We start from the raw sequence: 20,312 nt of genomic DNA, 5'->3' as shown, positions 1-20,312 counted from the left end.
GAAACAGCCAGGGAGGGAGTCCCAGGAGGTGTGACCGAGCTCCCTACCACAGAGACCTGCTGAAAACCCCAATCTCTGGGGTTGGCAGCGAGAGGCTGGCCCCAGTGGTGTCCTGGGTGAGAGGGGCCCTTTCTACAACATATATAGTGACAGGGAAGGTTAAAAGGCTTGTTAAAGGGGAAAGAGGCAGCCATTACAAGAGGAACAGCAATGGCCTTAGCTAATTAGGGGCAGCTGAGACAGGGTGGCTACAAATTAATTAAGAGCCAGGTGAGCTGAAGCAGGCTGCCACAGGGCCTCTTTAAAAGCTTTCTCTAGGGGGCAAGACTGGGGGAGAGAGTGTGAGTGTGGAGAGTAACAAGCAACCAGGTGATAAGGAGATGAAGAGGAGTGGATCAGGAGGAACCACCAGCCCTGCTAAAGGCTACACGGGGAGGTAGGCCAAATTCAAATCCCGGGCTTCATTAGCAAGTGCGGTATGCATACATTACCCCGCTAGTTCGAACTAGCGGGGTAGTGTAGACATACCCTGGGATAGTGGACAGAACAGGTCAGGGACCCAGGAGTAGGACTGACCTACCACTATATATATATATATATATATATATATATATATATATATATACACACACACACATATATGATGGTAAAAGCTTTTGTAGGCAAAACCCACATTTACAGGTGAGATGCTGTTGGTCAGCAACCTTTTCAAACCAAGGTGCCAGACTACATTAAAATTCAGAACAAGTGGTCAAGAAAAAGCTGTATAAGAATGTCTAAAAATATACAAATTAATATATTGATAATTGACATAATGATTCATCTAATATACAAAGGAGAATGTTTGTAAGTTTGTGCACTAATAACTTGGACACTATAAGAGCTACTGCAACCAAACTTTGCATAGGATAACCTTTCATCCAGGAGAAGGTTTTAAGGTACTTTTGGACCCGATCGGGCCCAAGCTCAAGCTGTAAAAATTAAAAAGTAACCCACTGTGCTGCATGGGCATTCCCACCCACCTTAGGTCCCGTGCCCGCCGCCTGTAGCCCCCAGCGCTGTCCGGGACTCACCCTCTCCCGCCTGCGAGGTTACATAAGCGACCCTCTTTCCCTCTCCCCTCCCCATGCCAGCATGCAGTGCCCTGACCCCCACGTGCACAACAGTTCAGGCACCCCTGCTGCACCTGCAGCCCCAGGAGTAAGCTGGGGCGCCCCTCCTGTGTGTGTAACCTCCCTCCCCCCCGGGGATGACGCGGACCTATATTTTAATCCCTATAGAAATCAGTGCAACTTTTCTCCCATTCCAAAAAAGAGAATGGACTACTGTTTTTCTACATTTTGTTCTTCCAGTTTCCCGAGCAACGCAGGTAACAGCAACTAGTAATAGCATAAATGAAACATTGTACTCACAGACTTTATTTAATGGGACTTCTGCTGCTGCATCTTTTTGCACATTTCTTTGACGTTTACATCCTAACTGGTCAAATCGAGGTTCATGCACACTTTCAGGCTGTCTTCTGTCAGTTTTGTGGCAGCTGGCTGGAGAAGTGGGAGTGCAGGAGTCTGGGGATATGGGGATGTGAAGGTATGAGGGGCTCATGGCAGGGGGTTTAGGTGTACGATGGGCTCAGGGCTGCCGTGTGGGAGTATTATGACACTGTGACCATATGGGGGCTGAGCCCCAATTGGGGGCTTGTTGGCCAGGCTTCATTTTAAAATAAAGTAAAATATTATGCCCAACACAAAAGGTTTCGCCGTTGTCTTTATGTATGGTGGAGTGGGGAACCTTTTTTGGGTCACAGGCCATTGACCCACAGAAAAATCAGTCAGGGACCACACAAGTGAGAAGCCAAAAAACAACTCCAAATACCCCCAACCCTCGCTCCCAACTGAGACACCTCACTCCCCTGGTGCTCCAGCCCCATGGGAGGGGGAGGGGCAGGGAAGACTAAGGTTCAAGGTCTCAGGCCAGATTAACTCTTGTGGGGTTCAAGGGTTAGTGGATTTTGTGGAGCCTCCCTAGGCTCCGGAATGGGGCTAAAAATGAGGCATCCAGTGTGCAGGACATAGCAGCCAGTGAGTGGACTAGGGATGGGGGTGCTGGATCTGGGTGAGAAGTAAGGTGCAGGAGCAGGCTGTGGGCAGGTGTCTGGCCAGGGGGGAAGGTGCAGGAGCAGGCTGTGTGCAGGTGTCTGGCCAGGGGGGAAGGTGCAGGAGCAGGCTGTGGGCAGGTGTCTGGCCAGGGGGGAAGGTGCAGGAGCAGGCTGTGGGCAGGTGTCTGGCCAGGGTAGGAGAGGGTTGTGGTGCAGCGTCTGGGCAGCACTTACTTTTTTTCCCTGATGTCTGTAACAGTGCTTATTCATTGTAACAGTCACTCCCACGTGGCAACCAGCTGCTGCTCCGTGCAGGTCACGGAATAAGTTAGCAGCCACGGGCCGAGTGTGGAATGGAGGGCGTGCCTTTCCAGAAGCGCAGGGAGTCCAGCTGGGTAGATCTGGGCAGGATGGCTAGGATCCAGCCTGCAGGTACCAGGAAGAAGGTGCCCAGGCCAATAACAGACTCCAGTGGCCCCATGGGGTTCTCTGCTGGGTGTGAGAGCATGGCACATGCAGGCGGCCTGAGGCAGGAGCGGAGCAGTGCGCAGAGCAGCGGGAGCATGGCCATGGCAGGAGGAAGTCCTTCACGGCCACGATGGCTGCTGGGTCTGGTTTTGCGCTCTCAGGCTTCCTGTCCCAGGCATGGCTTCCCGCTACTCTATTGGTCAGATTCTGGGCAATGGAGCAGGGGGAAAAGCCTGCAGGCAGTATGCCTGTGGCTGCTTTGTTCCTCCAGCCGGGAAAGGGGGAAGGGAAGCGCGCATGCACAGGGCCGTTTGTAGTTCTGGCTTTTCCCCAGTCGCGCAATGAGGCTCAGGGATTTCTCCACCCACCAGCCCTGCAGCAAGCAAGCGCTGGCTCCAATCTTGAGAAGGGCATTAGGCTGTAGCGCCAAGCATGGGCTCCTTGTTCCGGAGAAGGGGAGTGAGGGGAGACTGAGCTCAAGCCATGAACCATATTTAGCTCCTAAGTGAGCCAAAGAGAGCTCTGAAGTGAGTGCCAACCCCTGCTCCAAGGTGCCACAAGTCTACTATGTGTGTGTGAAATTAGATATATGAAATGTGAATCTGGTTTCAATTCTAAATATGCAAATGAGGGCCATTAGTGATACTTTAGGAACTTACAACTCAGTACTCAAACCAACAACTTGTGAATAGTTTGGTTTGTCTTGTAAGACAGATTTATTGGAGATTTTGGTACTCTTTGGAGTCTGTGTTCCTGGGTGCTGAGCCCTTATAGTTGAGCCCTTTCAGAGCTAAGCTGGTTCCATGTCTGTGTTGCTCTGCTATGGGGCAGTATCCCCAACTCTGTGCCTGGGCTGGGGGAGACCAGAGCTTCTGGTCCAGCAGGACAGGGTGGTGGGGAGCCCCAGAGAGTGGGAAGGTGGGCATCGGTGTTTTGATCCGCACACCAGGCACAAACCCAAGAGGATTTCTGTGACCCAGCCCATCACACACCCCTCCCATATACCATACCAAGGGCCAACCAGTTCTGATTTCAAACTGGGCTCTGAAGGCAGAGGCCTGGCCACTCTTACATGTCAGTGGATCTTAGAAATTGAGGAGAAGGCAGAAACACATGTTGAAGACCAGAGCTATAAGCAACACCTGTGGCATAGCATTTCTGTCTCGTGTCAGCCTGAAGACATTTTCAATATGAATTCAGAGGCTAATTATAAACTTCTTTGGACCAAGTTGTATTAGCCTTGAGGGGGCAGTCCGGTGTTTATCTACTTTCACATTATGCAATTCTACCGTCTCCTTTTAAAAGTACCCTTCTTCAGCTGTAACTTCACTTCCTTTTGCCTATGTTTGGTAAGCAGGCAGCATGACATGACAGGATGCTCAGGCAGCTCAAGGAATGATGTAACATAAAGGAAAGGGGTCACTCAAATACTATTGCTCAGTAACTCAAGTAAAATTCTAAAATCAAACTTAATCAAAATAAAAAATCTAAGACCAAGCTAGTATGGCTGCTATTTGCAGTTCCAACATGTGAACAGAAAGAGTAGAGATGAGAATAGAGCTAGAAGAATTGGGTAAAAAGAGGAGTTTAGGAGAGAGACTTCAGCATCAAGGAGTAAAAGGGGGAAATCCGTCAGGACAGCAGAACAAAAGATCTGTGAGGAATGAAATTTTTACAGAGAGTGAGGCTCTGAAGCAAACCTCACTGTGAGGCCACGCTTATAGTGGTTTGAGAAAAGTGGGTGCTTAAAGTGTATCTCTCAGCCAGCCAACTTGATTAATTTTTTTGCTGGGTTTGCAACCTCTCTGCCCCCTAGAAAACTGTGGCAAGGATGTTGACAGTTAACGTTCAAGGGGAACGTAAAAATAGCTGAATAAACATTTTGTAAAGGAAAGGTCAAATTTTGTATCATTAATGCTATTTATTTTTTAGGCACAATGACCTTCCCTTACGACTGAGGATATTGTACAAAAACAGACTAAGTAAAATCAACTTAAAAACCCTCAACACCACAGTCACAAACATCCAGAAACTTCAGAATGGCCACGTTGGAGCTCAGGTACGTAGTGTTGGTGCTATGACCTGGATCTCTGAGGCTATGTCTGCGCTACCAGGTTATTTCATAATAACTCCTGAAATAACTATTTCAAAATAAGCTTATTCCTCTTCACAAGCGGGAGTTATTATTTTAAAATAAGGCTTGGTAGTGTGAAGGCTCACCTTGTTATTTCAAAATAAGTGGAGCTGTTTCAAAATAATTCCCTAGTGTAGGCATGCCCTTAGAGAGAGTATTTATACTTCTTGTTCTACAAATGGAGTGGAGCAAAATCCAGATCCATGTCCAGGTTTTGGGTAAGCCATAGTTTAGAAGAGATGGTTCAGATCTGGGATTTTGATTCAGCCCATAATAAAAAGAAGGGAAAACTGCATAGCTACAGAAACTTTAATATAATTTGATTCACTACACTTCAGATGTCTTTGTAGAATTCAGCTCCACTCATCCAAAGTGTTATGTATTTTTTTTACAGCAACTGAATTAAAAAGTTGTCTTCTCCTCCTGTCCTTGAAAGATTGTGTCAGTGACTGAGGGTGCCTTTTATCAGTGTGTTCCTAGTCAGATTAGATGTTCCTTTGAGATATCCTAGTGATGAAAAATTCCCAACAAATTGACAAGGAAGAAGTGATTTTTTTAGGGTTCTCATCTTTTTGCTGATAATGATGTTCATGAACTTGTTGTTTGGCCTATCTATCAATGTCTCTTTTCCAGTTTTGGTCAGTGTATGTTCTGTGTAATGCTCAGAACAAGGATGCTGTGCGTCTGACCCTAGAGCAGATCGATGTTGTCAAGAGGATGTGTCAAAGATATCAAGAATTTGAATTTGTTACTACTTCTCAAGGTGAAACTTTTTATTATGAAAATGTTTCTTTAATAAGATTGAAGGAGAGAATATATGTGAGATGAAGTACTTGACATATCACACATTCAAAATAATTAAAAATGTGAGCATTGGCATTTATGGTTGTGGAATGATTGCTGCTCAATGCAGATAGCTCAAAGTCTTTGGCTTCAATTTACTGTGGCATTTATCTTCCTTTTACACTCCAGGTATTGCTGATAGTAAAAAGATAGCCTGCTTGATTGGAATAGAAGGTGGCCATTCCATTGACAGCAGTCTCGCAACACTAAGGATCTATTATGACCTGGGTGTTCGGTACATGTCTTTAACACACACCTGCAATACTCCATGGTAACTGATGTGTACTTGTTTACGTAACTCTTTTCCAGAGCAAAGGGATGACAGCTTTAAATGGGTCAAAGTTGGTTTGAAAAAATGTGGGGATACTGCTATGTGTGACTAGTGGTGGAGGAGTGGCTGGGTCCTTTAGACAGGTCAGCTTGTTACATGGGGGATTAATGAAGGAGAATCTCTCTGCTACTTGACATCTCAGTGACACACCTATGGCCTCTCCCTGCTGACCAACCACACCCTCCTCTACATACCCAGCAAAGGAAGGATCCCAAACTCCCTGTAAGACACTGATTGATCCACCTCCTTGAAGACTTTGCTGTCATGCTTCCCTCTGCCACACTAGTGGTGATGAGCAATGCTTTTTCATCCCATAGACTCATAGAATACTAGAACTGGAAGGGACCTGGAAAGGTCATTAAGTCTGGTCCCCGGCCCTCACGGCAGGACTAAGCACCATCTAGATCATCCCTGACAGATGTCTATCTAACCTGCTCTTGAACATCTCCAATAATAAAGATTCCGCAACCTCCATGGGCAATTTACTCCAATGTTTAATTATCCTGACAGGAAGATTTTCCTGATGTCCAACCTAAACTTTCTTTGCTACAATTTAAGTCCATTGCTTCATGTCCTATCATCAAAACTTAAAGAGAATAATTTTTCTCCCTCCTCCTTATAACAACTTTTTAGGTACTTGAAAGCTAATATTATGTCCCCTCTCAGTCATAAGAAGGGTCATATTGGGTCAGACTAAAGGTCCATTGAGTCCAGTATCGTGTCTTCCAACATTGGCCAATGCCAGATGCTCCAGAGGGTGTGAACAGAACAGGAAATTATCAAGTGATCCCTCTGTTGTCACCCATTTCCAGCCTCTGACAAACACCCCTACCCCTACCCAACCTGGCTAATAGCCACTGATGGACCTAATCTCCATGAATTTATCTAGCTCAGTCTTCTCTTTTCCAAACTATACAAACCCAAGTCTTCCCTCATAGGTCATGTTTTCTAGACCTTTAATCATTTTTATTGCTCTTCTCTGGACCTTCTCCAGTTTCTCCACCTCTTTCTTGAACTGTGGTGTCCAGAACTGGACAAAATACTCCAACTGAGGCCTAATAGGTACAGAGTAGAGTGGAAGAGCAACTTCTCATGTCTTGCTCACAACACTCCTGCTAATGCATCCCAGAATCATATCTACTTTTTTTTGCAACAGCGTCACACTGTTGACTCATATTTAGCTTGTGGTTCACTATGATCCCTTTCTGCAGTACTCCTTCCTAGACAGTAGCTTCCCATATTGTATGTGTTAAACTGATTATTCCTCCCTAAATGTGATACTTTGCACTTGTCCTTATTGAATTTCATCCTGTTTACCTTAGACAATTTCTCCAGTTTGTGCAGATCATTTTGAATTATGACCCTATCATTCAAATTACTTGTAACCCCTCCGGGCTGGATTCATCCTCAAACTTTATAAGCATCCTCGCTATGCCATTATCTAAATTACAGTTAGTTATACATCAGCCTTTAAGTCTTTCAGAGAGCCCTTCCTCACAGGGGTGCCCATTATGGGGGGCTAGAGAGGCTGTATTCCCCCCTGAAATTTGACCCCCTGAATTTCATACTTGAGGTCTGCTTAAAGCACATTCCCTAGCCACAGACACAACTCTTAATGCAATACTCCAGATGTGGCCTCACCAAAGCCAAATAAAGGGGAATAATAACTTCTCTAGATCTGCTGGCAATGCTCCTCCTAATGCAACCTAATAATCCATTCGCCTTCTTGGCTACAAGGGCAATTGTTGACTCCTATCCAGGTTCTCATCCACTGTAATCCCCAGGTCCTTTTCTGCTGAACTTGTACTTAGCCATTTGGTCCCCAGCCTGTAACAATGTTTGGGATTCTTCCATCCCAAGTGCAGGTCTCTACACTTGTCCTCGTTGAACCTCATCAGATTTCCTTTGGCCCAATCCTCTAATCTGTCTAGGTCACTTTGGACCCTATCCCTGTCCTCCAGCATATCTACCTCTCTCCCAAGCTTAATGTCATCTGCAAATTTGCTGAGGGTGCAATCCATCCCCTCATCCAGGTAATTAATAAAGATGTTGAACAAAACTGGCTCCAGAGCTGATCTTTGGGACACTCCTCTAGAAACTGACCACCAACCTAACATCGAGCCGTTAATCACCACCAGTTGGCCCCGACAGTCTAGCCAGATTTTTATCCATCTTACAATCCATTTATCCAATCCATATTCCCTTAACTTGCTGGCAAGAATATTGTGGGAGACGGTATCAAAAGCTTTGCTAAGGTCAAGGTATATCACATCCACTGACTTTCCCATATCCAAAGAGACAGTTACCTCATCATAGAAGCTGGTCAGATTGGTCAGGCATGACTTGCCCTTGGTGAATCCATGTTGACTATTCCTGATCACTTTCCCCTCTTCCAAGTGCTTCAAATTGGATTCCTTGAGAATCCCCTCCATTATTTTTCTGGGGACTGATTTAAGACTAAATGGTCTGTAGTTCCCTGGATCGTCCTTTTTCCACTACATTTGCCTTTTTCTAATCATCTGGGATCTGTCCCAATCTCCACGAATTTTCAAAGATAATGGCCAAAGGCTCTGTAAAGACATTTGCCAACTCCCTCAGTACCCTCAGATGCATTAAATCTGGACCCATGGATTTGTGTATGTCTAGCTTTTCTAAATAGTTCTTACCCTGTTCTTTCTCCACCAAGGGCTTAGTTTGTTTTTAAGCAGAGAGAGGCAGGTGATTAAGATAACCAAAGGCTTGTCATTTAAGTAATTGAAGGATCATTACATAATCATGAAAACGTTGCCATGTAGGAATAAATAGAAATAAACATTTCCAGGCAGGAATAAATAGTGGTGTGCTCCCGGGGTCTGTACTGAGACCAGCATTGTTCATCTTATTAATAAATAATATTGAAAAAGGGGTAAAGAGTGAAGTGGAAAATTAGCAGATGATTCAAAATTATTCAAAAGTCCAAAGCTGACAGCAAAGAATTGTAAAGGGATCTCACAAAACTGTGTGATTGGTCAAAACTATGTCAGATGGAATTCAGTGTTAATAAATGCAAAGTAATGCACATGGAAAATTATAATCCCAACTGTACATACAAAACAGTGGGTTTAAAGTAGCTGTTACCACTCAAGAAAGAGCTCTTGGAGTCATTGTGGATAGTGACCTGAAAACATCTGCCCAGTGAAAGTGCATTATGATGAGTGCAGTAGCAATCTAAAAAGCTAACAGAACACTGGGAATCATTAGCAAAGGAATAGATAATATGACTGAAAATATTATATCCCCTCTATAAAAGCTGGGGGTCTGCCAGCCTACAGGCCATCCCCAGCCAAAACAGTTGTGCAGACTGGCCTAGAAGTACTGGCAGGCCACGAGGGGAAGGCCTGTCTATTCCATGGCACAGGCCTCTCATTCCCACCATTGCCCTACCTTCTCCGCGCATAGCACCCTGTCCCCCAAGGATGTGGCCTTTGGGATTACCAGGGGGGCCTGGTGCAGTGTGGCAGCAGTGGTCACCCCTCCCCCCACTCCCCACTTCACTCCACTCCACTTCCCCATGCTCGTGCGGGAGGCCACGTAGCACTGCCCTCCCCTGTTAACTCTTAGGCCACGTCCCTCAGAGGCTGGGGTGCTGTGGGGGGAAGAGGGCAGGGCAATGGTGGATAAGGATGGGGCTGGAGTGATAGGAACAGATAGACTCCCCCTCCTCACAGCCTGCTGGTATTCCCATGCCTGATTGTGCCACTGCTCTGACTGGGGAGAGCCTATAGGCTAGGAGCTTGAGATCCCTGATACAGATTTGGAAAAGATACAGAGAAGGGCAACAGAAATGATTAGGGGTAAGGCACAACTTCCATGTGAGGAGAAATTACAATGCCTTGGAAAAGAAATGACTCCTGGGTGGGGAGATACGGTAGACTTCTAGAAAATCATGAATGGAGTGAAAAAATTGAATCAGAAAATGTTATCTACTCCTTTAATATAGCACAAGATGCTGACCCAATTAAATGTATAGGCAGCAGATTTAAAACAAACAACAGATGTTATTTCCTCAGTCAACCTGTAGAACTCTTTGCCAGGAGATGGTGGAAAGGCCCAAACCATAACAGGGTCCCAATAAGAATGAAATAAGTTCAGGGAGGCTAGGTCCATCAGTGGCTCAGGATGGGCAGGGATGGTGTCCCTTGCTTCTGTTTGCCAGAAACTCCAGAAGCTAGAAATGAGCAAAGAGGAATGGGTCACTTGATGATTGCCTCTTCTGTGTATTCCTTCTGAAGCACCTGGCATTGGCTACTATAGAAAGACAGGATACTGAGCTAAATGGACCATTGGTCTTACTCAGTATGGCCGTCCTGATGTTCTTATCTAGAATCCAGATGTATCTGTGCCCTGCTGTAACCCACCAGACCCCACTCCACTTCCACAGCTGAGATAGAGCCCAGGAGTCCTGACAGTCTCTCTCTCTCTGCGGAGTTAGTAACAAAATAAGAATGTACATGAACATTTTAAGCTTAAATTGTGTCCCTTAAGTGACCTGCCACAACGTATCGAAACATGTTAATGTTAGAACTGAGTGGAGCTAATATTTATTCATTTTTGTTTCTTTTACATAGGAATTAGATACAGTGCTCCTGCCAGCTAATGGCTACATTATCTTCCAAAACCTAGAGTTTTCAAGTGCCTTAAAACTTCCTAGCAGGTCCTGGAAAGATGTGATGTTTGGGAAGGTGGACAGGATCAGCCCCCTGATCCCAATGTTCTGCTTGGCTTGTACTGAGCATACTCAGTATTCCACTGCTGAAGCTTCTTTGCTCAATCTTCCCCTGCATATCTCTTGATGCCCTGACTTGCTCCCTACTATTGTGGCATGCACAAGTCACCCCCCCACCCCACCAAAATCTGAAATGACACCCTGCTTCCTCTTTCTGCAGATTTTTATAGGGTCAGCCTCTCTCCACAGAATTGTGCAGCAGGGAAAATGTCATTGCAAGTCTCCTTCCGATTGCTGCACTTGTCTTGGTGTGAGAGGGGTTCACACACATCGGCTGTGTCTACATTGGCCCCTATTCCGTAATAGGGATGCAAATGTAGCACTTTGGAATAGGCAAATCCGCGGGGGATTTAAATATCCCCCGCGGCATTTGCATTTGCATGGCTGCCGCTTTTTTCCAGCTTGTAGATAAGCCGGAGAAAAGCGCCAGTCTGGACGCGATCCTCCGGAAAATAAGCTCTTCAAAGTAGGAATAAGAGATCCTCCGGAAAAGAGCTTATTTTCCAGAGGATTGCGCCCAGACTGGCGCTTTTCTCCAGCTTATCTACAAGCCGGAAAAAAGCGGCAGCCATGAAAATGAAAATGCCGCGGGGGATATTTAAATCCCCCGCGGATTTGCCTATTCCAAAGTGCTACATTTGCATCCCTATTACGGAATAGGGGCCAATGTAGACACAGCCATCTAGTCTTAGAGGGACTCTTAACTGAGGTATTTGTGATGTAGACATCCAGCTCTGGGACTTGCACTGTACCAGTTCTTTCCACCAGCCGCTTTTGAGCAATAACATTCTATGCTGGGTTCAAACTGATGACCTTACTCCCAAAGCCTGCAAATCATACTGCTAATCGCTGAGTCCCACACAGGGGTGAAGAGCTAACAGTAGGAAATGGCCCTGCATAACTGTTCCTGACTACTTGTCTAGTCTTGCGCTCCAGTTTCTCATGTCCACTTCTTACAGAGCCACTGTCATATCTTTCTGCACTGTCTCCAGGTCCATGGATTGTCTTTCTTGAATTGCTCTGGAAGACCACTACGCTCTGATTCATTCTAAAGACCCGCTTTCTGCTGCAATACCACCAGAAATAAGTCATTTAAAAAGTAACCTGTTCCCATGCCTCACCCAGACCTAAGAATCACCCCACTATTCCTTGCTGTAATTCCTTTTCCTTTTCACCCAAATTGCCCTGTCAGATGGTGTGAGTGCAATTTTAAGAGCGAGCCTAGTTTTAGTGAAAGATACCCAATTGATAGCCCTGACTTCTGCTAGTGAGCCCTAGAAGTGATGCAGCATTAGACAGCATGCACTGCCTCCAACTGCCTCGCCCATGGGAACTGTTCTGACTGGGCCGAGTAATGCCTAAAAGTGAGATTCATGACACAAGAATGTCATTGCACGAATGACAGTGACGTCATGCTCTCATATGACTTCAGGGAGAGGGCTTTTTACTGTGTTCATGTGAAATGTGATTGTTTGGATCTAGTCCACTAGAATAATGCAACGGTGTCTACATCTTTTCTTTTTGAAGGGCAGAATCTTCATCAAAGGGCGTACATAACTTTTATCCTTATGTGACTGGGCTGAGTTCATTTGGCAAAGTAAGAATCGCTCCTCCATGGCAATCTAAGCAAACTTTTCTATCATTAACGACCTCAGAGATTCTGATTTTTTTTAAAGGCAATTTGTCTTAAGAGATTTAATTACTATAAATTGTAGATGGGCTTGGAAGAGGGGATTCAGAACTTAATAGTAGTGAGAGAGTAAAATATATGAAGAGAATGTGACTCTGTCTAGTCCTGTTGCATGTAATAAAAACTGTGTTCTTACTATACAATTCTGTAGACTTTTCCCCATCCTACAGAAAGGATTTCTGTATCACTTTCTCAGAATGGGCTATGTAGAAGGTCAGAGGGCAGGATTCCTCAGGACCTGAGATTATAGCTTGCAAGACAGGTGGGAGGAGCACAAAGGGTCAAGTGCTCCTCCTGGCCTTGGTGGAAAGAGAAAAGGGCAAGGCCAGCACCTCTCCTCTTCCAGCCACACACTGCCTGGTGCAAGGCAGCAGCTTCCTAGCAAAGCTGGGCAAAAAGATGAGTGTGGATGGGAAATGGATTTTTTGTGCAAAAACAGAAGCACAGGTGCCCTGGTGGCCATTCTTTTAATGGCAATCAGAGCTTTCTTGTGAGAGAGCGTCCATACAGTCTGGACACTCTCTTGCACAAAAATTGCTTTTCCGATGCGCTTTTGCAGTGTGAAGTACACAATATATAGTGAATTTTCAAGATGTGTATATTATATATGTCTGAGCTTTTAAAAACTTCATAGCTGCTGTTAACATTGAGAAGGAGACTCCATGATGTGTGAATGTATCCCCATTAGAGAAACTATTAGGAAGCCTGTGCTAGCCACAAAAAATACTCAAGTAGAGACTCATACTCACTTTTATGACAGCTGCAGAATGTATGTACAGTGTATTTAGTCACATATAGCTGTTTAACTCCTCTCTTCTAAAAGAATGCAATACTAATACTGCTGTCTGTAAATCTGTGTTAGGAAGTGGTGATGGAAATGAATCGATTGGGGATGATGATAGATTTATCCCATACATCAGACTCCACAGCAAAAATGGTTCTTAATATCTCCAGAGCACCAGTCATTTTTAGTCATTCTTCATCCTTCTCTGTTTGTAACCATTCAAGAAATGTTCCTGATGATATTCTTCAGACTTTGGTGAGTGACTTGAAAAAATTTCACTCCTCTGGCTGGCCCAAGACAATCCCATGCATAGAGGATTCAATATGTACTTCTCTTCCAGTCATCTCTGAAGTCAATTCACTAATAGTCGTAAGCAGATTCTAGGCATCAGGGGGGTAAGCTGGAATAACTTGAAAAACAATGAATAGTGTAGCAGCACCTTAAAGACTAACAAAACATGCAGTGGATTGTGCACACAGAAGCTCATGATACCATCTATGTGTTTTATTAGTCTTTAAGGTGCTGCTAGACTATTTGTTGTTTTTTAAAGATTTTCCAGATTCTAAGCAATAAGTTAAGCATTTGCTCCTCGAGGCTGTGGTTTTGGGTTATATTCAGTACGAGTGCAAAGTTGCAATGATTGCTGGTACGTTGAAAATAAATTCTTGAGATGAGAGGACGTTGAATTGATTTAAAATGATCACTATAGTAAATGGAGTTATGCTGATTTACACCAAATTAGGAGTGGATAAGGGGTAGGAAGGCAGCAGCTTATTTTCTCAACTGCCCTTCACATGTAAAATGTATTGATGGACTCTAGATGGAGTTGTGATCATCCCTTGAGAGTGACCATTACACAGAGCCCATGAATACCTGCTCACAAAATGTCCCTCTGTCTTTCAGAAAATAAAAAATGGAATTGTGATGGTGACTTTCTATTCAAAGGTGGTGGCCTGTGGAAGAGAGATTGTGAATATTTCAACTGTTGCAGGTTTGAATCTAATACATTGCAGTTCTGAATAATAATTCCTTCTTTAAATTTCTCCATGTCTGAGCTACATTTCAAGGATGACTCTTTGTTGTTGTAATGTAAACCTTTGCTCAACCCCCCATTGTGTACGTAACAGCCATGTATTGACTGGTACCACACATCTCTTTAGACTGCAGATGTAAATCTGATTGTTTTTAGAGTTTACATTTACTGAGCACAGGCTATTAATGAGAGTCACAAGCCATTAATAAGTGGTTTGTTAACTAACCCCTAACTGGGTGTTACTCTAGGAAAAATCCTGACAGTAAATAGTCTAGTCCACGGCTCCACTTGCCGCACTGGAGATCAATCTTCTGGTGTTTGATTTAGTGGGTCTAGGAAGAACCTACTGAGTCGAATGCCGAGGGCACCCCAGTCAGCTCCAGTACTCCAATTCCTTGTGAGGGGTAAGGGAAGTCAATGGGAGCATGTCGACTCCAGTTACGTTATTTACATAGCTGGAGTCATGTACCTTAAGCCATCCTTCTGGGTCTAATACATATCTGTCCTGAGTAGAAAAAAGCCAGACATGTTGGAATATTATGGGCCATGCAATTTTCATTACTATATAAAGGTGTTTCTAGAGAGTGAATGTCCTGCATGTGAGGCAATCATATTCCTCAAATCACTTTTCATCAGTCTAGTTATTTTAGTTTCAAGATGACTAGCTACTGCACTGAATACAAAATATCAAGTTAAGCACCAGTAAGTGTCAATGGCCCGTCACTTGCAACACAGTTTTTTAGCCAGTCTTATAAATGTATCTTCTGATGTCACATATTTAGGTGAGCTTAGTGCTAAGTCTAAATATTGTGTGAAATACAATATGGGTCTGAAATAGTTTCCTCTTGCCATGTGCTTTGACATTGTTTTCTGTGGTATTTTCTTGTAGATCATTTTGACCACATAAAGAAAGTTGCAGGCTCAAAATCAATTGGAATTGGTGGTGACTACGATGGAGTGGATCAGTTAGTAAAGCAATCTATACATTCAAAACTGAAGTGCTCTTCCGAGCATGAGGGTTTTCTTTCCATTCTTTTGAAAAAGGCAGACTACAGCAATTGGAGCAAATTGTCTTGAAACACACTTTGAAAAGCAAGGGCTTGATCGTTCCCTTCTAGATCAGTGGGCAGATACGTTTAATTTGGTGTGGGGTGGAAATGAGCTTGCCCGTACAGCAATCCTCCTACTGTCTTCCTAACCTGACAGGTGCCCTCTTTGAAGTCATGGATTTGCAAGTGCCAGCAATTAATGGCAGGAAAGCTAAGCCGCCTCAAACTGTGAGCTCTTTTGTGAGCCCATTTGTACTGAACAATGGTTCTTCCCCTTGCCTAAGCAAGCAAGGAAGGACCACGTGAAGCATGGCTAAGGCTTCCATTGGTTCCTGAGAGGTAGGGGCTTAGAGGGCAACACTCTGTTGTGTAACAGGCCTCTCTTCTCTTCAAAGCAAACAACCTGATCTCTGCACCATGGCTCCCCCTGCTCACGCCTGAAGTTGGGGTATTATGTGGCCCATCATAATACGTGCGCTGTAGCATCAGTCTAGGCTGCTTGGCACTTTCCTGCTTACAGTTAAGTTTTTCTCCTTTCCTCTTCTGTTCGCTCTTGATCTTGCCCATCTTCCTTGCTTGTTTCAGAGAAACTTGGGCACCTTCAGATGGTGTAGAGCACAAAAAAGCCTGCGCCCACAGGGACTTTCTGTAACTATCAGTGGAATCTCCTACAGTTAACAATTGGGCTACAGTTAACACTGCAGCGCTACTTCAGGATATCCTCCCAAAATAGCTCTCCCACGTCTTAACAGCAAGTCCATTATTTTGAAATATAATGGGCTCGCTATTCCGACATCCCTGTAAATCTCATTCAACGAGGAGTAAGGGATGTTTTGGAATAGAGGGTTATTTTGAAATTTGGTACTGTGTAGACAGTGCCAAATTGCAAAATAAGCTATTTTGAAATGGACTCAAAATAAGCTATGCAATGTGTGTAGCTCAAATTGCATAGCTTATTTCGAGCTATGGGTGCAGTGTACACACAGCCTTGGAGATTATTGTCTTATACACAGAGAGAACTGATGAATACCAGTTATGCATAGGCTTATCTGCTTACTTCTAGCTCCCTTTGGGTGACAGGAATTACACAACAGACATCAAATTGTTTATTGTATTCCCTTCAAATTGGAGGGTTGAATGGAGTTTTCTTTGCCCCAACTCCCATTGAGCTCAAAACTGGTATTTCTCTTAGGATGTTGTCCTCATATCATTCTGATAAATGACTTAAAGTGAATACTATAGTACAAAAACGGTCAATTGTTCCTGTATCTTATGCATACAGACTCTTTTTAACAGTATAAAATGTCATAGGTATTGTGCACTATAGCCTTCTGTTGCATGGACGTTTTCCTGGCCATCAGAAATGGTATATAGAGGATGATGAGTTATTAATTAAGGAGTGGAAGTTTTTAATACTGTCCATGCTGCTTTGGTGTCTGAACAGAATATAGACTGCATAGTTTAGTCCCACTAAAAGATAATTCATGCAGAAAGAATTTTGTTTGGATGGCTCTGAGACTCAACACTTTTCCCAAGGAAGTCAGCTGGATTTTTTATTTTGACATAATGGAAGGAGAATTGAGTCCTCTGGTGACTTATTCGTCAGTGTAACTGAACCCTTGCCATAATCATTAAAAAACCCATCTCTACATTATTCGTCCAGAAGGATGGGTTATTTGGTTCATCATTCTGTTGTTGTTCCTACAGATTCCCAGAAGGACTGGAAGACGTTTCAAAATACCCTGGATTGATTGAGGAACTTCTGAGAAGAGGTTGGACTGAAGAAGAACTGAAAGGGGTTTTAAGGGAAAACTTAATCCGTGTTTTCAAGGAGGTGGAAAACGTAAGATTACAAGCAGTTGCAAAATTATTTTGACCAGCACTGAATTTCTGGTTGTTGCCACAGGGAAAAAGAGACTGTGTGCCCAAAATCTCCCCTCCCCTTTTGTTTGTTTGTTTGTTGTGAAGAAAGAACATGAAAAACAGGACAGGGAGTTAATGTGAAGATTCAAAATGGCTCTTGGAAAGCAAAAGTTAGAAAAGAGGCAAGGGGAAGAGCACGGATGGGAAAACACAGAACCAGTTTCTTTTTAAAGAAGACTCCAGTAACTGCAGTGGTTGTTTAATTCTAAATTAAATTACTTCTCAGTTTGCTAGCTACAAATGTACCACCATTGGGACTATCCCTTGAGTTCTAAAGATGTCCATGTCTGATTCTGAATTTTACGTGTGCAGCTGGCTGTTGCCAGGCACAATGTCAGGAAGTCTTCATGATACCTAATCCACCTTTCACTGACTTAAATAATTCGGAAGGGTTAAAAATTGCTAGAGAAGTTTGTCTTTGAATAAAGACTGTTAACTGACTAAAGTGGAGATACTGATTCAGTTTAGTTGGAGGTCTCCAGTAGATATCCACAACAGACATTTACCAAAAGATTTACATGCTATTACTTTACCCGGATGTGTGCACAGCAGGCTCTGAGAAATCTTTTGTTTAAGAAACTCATGAGAGTGCAGTAGATTAGATTAAGATAACTAAGGATATGTCTACACTACCCTCCTGTTTCGAAGTAGGAGGGTAATGTAGGCATACCACACTTGCAAATGAAGCCTGGGATTTGAATTTCCCGGGCTTAATTTGCATAAACCGGGAGCCGCCATTTTTAAATCCCGGCTAGTTCGAACCCCGTGCCGCGCGGCTACACGCGGCACGGAGTAGCTAGTTCGGATTAGGCTTCCTAATCTGAACTAGTTGTACTCCTCATGGAATGTACTCCTCATGGAATGAGGAGTACAGCTAGTTCGGATTAGGAAGCCTAATCCGAACTAGCTACTCCGTGCCGCGTGTAGCCGCGCGGCACGGGGTTCGAACTAGCCAGGATTTAAAAATGGCGGCTCCCAGTTTATGCAAATGAAGCCCGGGAAATTCAAATCCCGGGCTTCATTTGCAAGTGCGGTATGCCTACATTACCCTCCTACTTCGAAATAGGAGGGTAGTGTAGACATACCCTAAGTTGCTTTCCTGAATATATTTTGCAATACAGTTCTAGAATGGCCTGCTTGAATTAACAGTTATGTTATAAGACTCTCAATAAATGTGTTACAAGTCTGATTTCTAGGGCAATACTATTTGAATTTTTCCAGGTGAGGAATATCATGAATGAGAGTGAGAATGAGAATGAAATCCCACAAGAAGAGGTGCAAAATTCCTGTCGTTTAGACCTCAGAAAACCTCCTATTGCAACTTCCTGTGGATCTCCTTCTGTGGTACAGCTATTCGGTCTAATGTTCATTACTGTAATAATATTGCATTTCCAATGCATTGAAACCTGATGGTTCAAAAGGGTTATTGAATACACATACCCAAACAACATTACATGTAGAGTGAACTGCAATGCAAGTGGATAAGTCTTCTGCTTAGCTACAAAGTTGTACCTCAAAGATGTGTTAATAATATTAAACCTTTAGCCATAATTTCTAAGAACCTCCTACATATGGTAAAGATTACTTTTTCTTAAGTGCTTAGATAGCAATGTATGACATTCTAAGGGCATGATTCTGCTTAGTGCTGAATACTCTTGGATCCACTGATGTTGAAGGAAGCTGGTAATGCCCAGTACCTCAGGTCGGATTCTATGCCATGTGCAAGGCCCGTGGTTTACAGTTTTTATTTTGTTTAAAATTCCCTGGAAAGTTTAGTGTTTATTACAGTGGTCTTTAACCTTTTTAATCACAAGATCGCTTTTTCAATTTAAGTGCAATGTAAGATCTACCTCAAACCCAAAGATCCTTGCCCAGCTTCCTTCTTCCCCCGCTCCACCCCTTCTCCGAGGCTTCATCCTACTCACTCCATCCCCCTTCTTCCTTGAATCTCACTCACTTTTCACCAGGCTGGGGTAGGAGGTTGGGGTGCAGGCTCTGGTCTTGGGCCAAGGGGTTTGGAGTGGGGCGGGAATGCCCTGAAGGTAGGGAGGTGGGGGTGGGTTCTGGAGTGGACTAGGGGATACAGCATTTGCCGGGGGAGCGCAGTGTTGGGGGCTTGAGTCCTGCCCCTGTTCCACCCATGCTGGGAGCAGCAGGACAGCAAAGACAGGCTGCCCCAGTGTTGGAGCTGGCTCCTGCATTTGGGAAGGAGTAGGGACCCGCTGGAGGTGGGGTGGGATCTCCAGTGAACTGAGGGATAGGGCATCAGCCTTTGGAGCACAGGATTGTGGGCTTCATCCCGCCCCCCTCCGCACACTCAGGCAGTGGCTGGGCAGCCAATACAGGCTGCCCCAGGGATGCACCTGGCTTCCGCATTAGGAAAGCAGAGTAAGGGCCCTTCTGAGGTAGGCTCTGGAGTATCCATGGGGCTAGGGTATTTGCCTGAGGAGGAGAGCAGCAAGGTTGTATGCTCAAGTCCCACCCACCCTGGGAGCAGGAAGACAGCTAGCTGTGCCACAGATGGAGCAGTAGAGTTAAGGTAAGCTAGTCTGGCCCTGTACCACTCCTGAAAGCAGCTGGCATGTACAGCAAGTGGCTCCATGTGCTGCCCTCATCTACAGGCACCAACCCCACAGGTTCTAATGGCACTTCTCCATTATTGATCAATGGGAGCTGCAGGAGTGGTGCTGTAGGCAAGGACACCATGTGGAGATCCCTTGCTCTGCCTTTCTCAGGGGCTGCAGGGACATGCTGGCCACTTCCAGGAGCACAACTGCCGCAGCAATAATTACTCCAGAGATGACAGGTTAGGAATTTTAGAACTCACTACTCAAAGAATTACATTTAAGCATAAGAGAGAAATGAAAGTTATGAAATGCACAGACCAGTCAAAACTCAAAAATAACCCACTTTGCAAGCAGTGACAGTAGTAACAATCTCCCATGTGCGTGTTGGGTCAGGAGATAAGAGTGAAGGACAGTGTGTGTTTGTGAGAATGACAGAGGCACACACACTTTGTGAGAGTGACAAAAATTAGCATTGCCAAGCTCCCTCCATCCCCTTCTTTTTGTGTGGAGATGAGGTACACAAGTGGGGGGAGGAGGGACACCCTGACATCAGCCCCCCACTTCTCCCTCCCACACCCTGCACAGTAAGAAGGAGGCTTCCAGGAGGCAGCTCAAAGGCAGAGGCAAGAA

At 44.5% G+C, this 20,312-nt stretch overlaps 1 protein-coding gene across 3 annotated transcripts in view; it reads left to right on the top strand.

Annotated features, from left to right (window-relative positions):
* Positions 1-18,680, top strand: part of LOC102461639 (dipeptidase 2) — a 39,762-nt gene extending 21,082 nt beyond the window's left edge. For all 3 annotated transcript variants that reach the window (XM_014572551.3, XM_014572552.3, XM_006121104.4), the window contains 9 exons: positions 4,496-4,622; positions 5,331-5,460; positions 5,670-5,811; positions 12,164-12,233; positions 13,189-13,365; positions 14,014-14,101; positions 15,033-15,108; positions 16,900-17,035; positions 18,337-18,680. In XM_014572551.3, coding sequence (XP_014428037.1) covers positions 4,496-4,622; positions 5,331-5,460; positions 5,670-5,811; positions 12,164-12,233; positions 13,189-13,365; positions 14,014-14,101; positions 15,033-15,108; positions 16,900-17,035; positions 18,337-18,525 — 1,135 coding nt within the window. In that variant the 3' untranslated portion in view covers positions 18,526-18,680. The remainder of the gene's footprint in view (positions 1-4,495; positions 4,623-5,330; positions 5,461-5,669; positions 5,812-12,163; positions 12,234-13,188; positions 13,366-14,013; positions 14,102-15,032; positions 15,109-16,899; positions 17,036-18,336) is intronic.
* Positions 18,681-20,312: the final 1,632 nt, after the last annotated feature.

This window comes from Pelodiscus sinensis, chromosome 12 (assembly GCF_049634645.1).
Source record: "Pelodiscus sinensis isolate JC-2024 chromosome 12, ASM4963464v1, whole genome shotgun sequence".
Classification (NCBI taxonomy): Eukaryota; Metazoa; Chordata; order Testudines; family Trionychidae; genus Pelodiscus; species Pelodiscus sinensis.
The sequence above is the reverse complement of the archived record's forward strand: the minus strand, read 5'-3'. Positions and strand labels throughout refer to the sequence as shown.